The 3091-nt window shown below is 48.9% G+C and overlaps 3 protein-coding genes across 3 annotated transcripts; 1 reads left to right on the top strand and 2 right to left on the bottom strand.

Annotated features, from left to right (window-relative positions):
• Positions 1-209: 209 nt before the first annotated feature.
• On the top strand, positions 210-1435 carry PPTG_24866 (hypothetical protein; the record flags this gene model as incomplete). The annotated part of the gene is made up of 4 exons (XM_008918772.1): positions 210-520; positions 643-691; positions 1016-1102; positions 1430-1435. The coding sequence occupies exons 1-4, from the start codon at positions 387-389 to the stop codon at positions 1433-1435; spliced, it is 276 nt and encodes a 91-aa protein (XP_008917020.1). The 5' UTR covers positions 210-386.
• A 582-nt stretch (positions 1436-2017) lies between these two features.
• Positions 2018-2809, bottom strand: PPTG_20091 (hypothetical protein; the record flags this gene model as incomplete). Its single annotated transcript, XM_008918771.1, has 3 exons — positions 2018-2155; positions 2385-2522; positions 2594-2809. 3 exons carry the CDS (start codon positions 2807-2809, stop codon positions 2018-2020), a joined length of 492 nt encoding a protein of 163 aa, XP_008917019.1.
• A 54-nt stretch (positions 2810-2863) lies between these two features.
• Positions 2864-2983, bottom strand: PPTG_24865 (hypothetical protein; the record flags this gene model as incomplete). Its single annotated transcript, XM_008918770.1, has 1 exon — positions 2864-2983. One exon carries the CDS (start codon positions 2981-2983, stop codon positions 2864-2866), a length of 120 nt encoding a protein of 39 aa, XP_008917018.1.
• Between the last annotated feature and the right edge of the window lie 108 nt (positions 2984-3091).

Below are 3091 nucleotides of genomic sequence, written 5' to 3'. Positions count from 1 at the left end.
GATCCACGATGTGGAGATTCAACTTGGGACTTCGAATTTGTCCAAACCAATTGAAGTTGAGGTCGAAGCGGTTCATGATGATCATTGGTGGAATCTTAGCCGACCAATGAGCGTGCTCAACTTTTTCGCGCCAATATTTAAAGTTGCAGATAGCGGTCGCGGAACGCCGCGCAGATCGGCGCAGTTTTGATATTCATTTTTCATTTTGCCAGCTACTCATCATGGTTTGGAGGACTTCGTGCTACAAACTATAATCGACAAGATCGCTGTTGCAATATCGTCACTCCCGATGCGACATCGCCATTGTCGTCTCTACTGTCGTCGTAACCGCTGCACGGCGCGCTGTCGGAATAGCCTATTGTCTACTCCTAGACGTCTCGCCGGTTATGGCACTACTGTCGTCGTGTCTGCTGTACGGCACGCTGCCGATCATGCCAACATACACCACCCCGTTAATGATTGCCAAGATGCCTGTCGAACTCCTCCGTTACTTCCCGACTGTCCCGTCGGAAGTTTGTCAGTGCGCTAATGCACCTGCCGCATAGTACTGGTCACTGGCAATCGCAACTCCCGCCAATCAAATAGCTATGCGGACTTCTGAAATGTGCGGTTACCGGGATGCGGATATGCGCGGTATTCAAGTATCCACCAGCTCTACTTCGTCGGCGATATCCGCGCTGGGAGGACCCCGGTAAAGCTCCCGATGCAGTCATCCCGCCGCAGCTCAACGCGTTTCTCGACTTACTGCACCGATACCCAGCGATGCGGTGACGCCTGCTACGCAAGACTAGAGGCTCGCCAACTAGGATGGTAAGACGATCACAATAACCGCGTTCAACTACGAGTCTCTACGGATCCACCAGGACACTGTTGAGTCCAAGCGAACAGTTCTCGCTGCTATTTCATTCCTACTTCCGAGAACCCGAGACACGCAGCTTGAAATTATTCTCCTGGAGAAGCGCTCGGGTGCAGCGCTATCTATTTGCAGCTCAGGCACTGATTCATCAGTCCGCAGCCGCAAGCCAAGTCGTCAAAAGCTGCGACGACTCCAGCAGTTGTGGAGGGCCAGGAGGATCCTGTTGTCAAGAAGAAAATGGCAACAGTACGACCATAGCATCTTCAAGTGAGACTTTGACTCGTTCTGCACCAAACAGAAGAGCTGAGTACAATGTACATACCCTACTAAAATGGAAACCACTAAGTAATATATAAAGCAAAGATGTAGTATTTGGGCGTACTTACAGTAGTAACGATTGTTGTAGGATAAAAGCTCAAGCAACAATGATCATTACTATTAATAATGCTATAGTAATACATAAAATACTACAGTAGTTACGTAGTGTAATTTTCATGATAGTACACTAGAACCAGGTGCTATTTTACTACTAATACATTGCTATCAACCGACGGCTCTTGACAATATGGACAGCTGTAGCACTCGCTGTCTCTCGACAAGTGCGTGTACGAGCGGCGGCGCGCTGCAGTACACCAGGTAGTGGCTGCCATGCACAGCGCTCCCCTGCTGACCACCTGCGTGCGACTTGGACCTCACATGACTAAGATCTCGATGACGAGCAGTTCCAGGAGTTTATGTCTTGTGACTTTCACGTTCGGCACGCATTCGAGCGCAGCAAACGCGGTTGCGCTAAGCTTTAGCCTTGCCCACCAACAGCATTAAATGCGATTGCATTGAAGCCTGCGGTAGCGCGAGGCAGAAATATTCGCTCGCTATGCGTGTATACATGTATTTCGAAGTAAAAGAAGCACAGATCCACCAAAGAAAGGTGGAGAATAGCATTGCAGTGTATGAGTCAAAGCTACGAGTGTGCAACAAGACGATACAAGCCGATCACGTGGCGGAGCTCTTAATAGGCCGCAAAAACTTAAATGCGCATTACCTCGAGAGTCTTCCTTGTCGACAAGCCGCCCAATTTTATTGCTGAAATCCTGAATGCATGTACCAGCCTGGTACATGTATTTAGGACTTCAACGAAAATTCGGAGCTGGTACTACCCGCTCAGATCGCGATAGCAACAAATGTTTCGAACATAAGCGACTTGTTTTCCAGCTTGTCGATATAAAGGATGGTGATCGCAGCACTCGACACCTGCAGAGCCATAGCAATCATAAACATCCGGTCTTTGTCAGCGTACCACTAGCAGCCTTGTAGTAACGAAGACGGTCAGGAAACCAGTAGTCAAATGTGATCCGAGAATCAGGACGAAACCAACGAGGAACTTGAATACATGTTATGGGGTGACCAACGCGATGACAATGCAGCCAGCAAGCGCATGCCAAATCCATTCCAGTTCATTATAACGAAAACATCCCACGTCCCCAAGTGAACTACCAATAGCCAAAGCCCAGCAGCAAAATAGCTATACCACGCAGTTTTTGTTTGAGATCTCGAAGATGTAGACGGGCAGCCATGATCGTGGAATACCACACGGGTTGCCAAGCAGACCGATACCAGGCATCAGCAATGTCGAGCGGCAGTCGTCGTTGGTAACACAAAAAACGTGCTGAAACGACCACCGGCAGCGGACACAGCCGACGACCACAGAGAAGTTGAAGAATCCAGTGATGATCGTACCCAAGCCAATGCAGAGCTGAGCATATACGTAGTGGTGTCGTCGCCAATGCTGCCACGCAAAACTACATTGAACGTGACCACGCACTTAGCAAAAGTCACAGACCGCTCCAGTGTCGACAGCAGAATGAACAGCAATGCACTAGGATAGAATCTGTACTTCGATGAAGCAGACATGATGTCGGAGAAGCCTTTGTTGTACGTCTGAATTTTGTCCATGTACGGGATGCATGATCATACCTGTGCAGTAGATAAAGTTAACAGGAGCTGCAGCTACTGCAACACAGCGATACTAGCGATCAACGAATCCGTAAAGCTCCACACGTGGAAACACTCGTTGATTCCATACGGCGCCGTAGGCGAGTACTTGAACTTCCATTTAGCGCGATCCAAGCTGCCAGGAAGTACGCGGCGTGTATATAGCCACTGTTCCCAACTAGCTAACTAGATCACAACACGCTTCACGGGATCATGGAATGTATGCATATACCGAGCTGTAGA

Source organism: Phytophthora parasitica (genome assembly GCF_000247585.1).
Source record: "Phytophthora parasitica INRA-310 unplaced genomic scaffold supercont2.305, whole genome shotgun sequence".
Lineage (NCBI taxonomy): Eukaryota > Oomycota > Peronosporomycetes > Peronosporales > Peronosporaceae > Phytophthora > Phytophthora nicotianae.
This window is presented reverse-complemented; position numbering and strand designations above follow the sequence as displayed.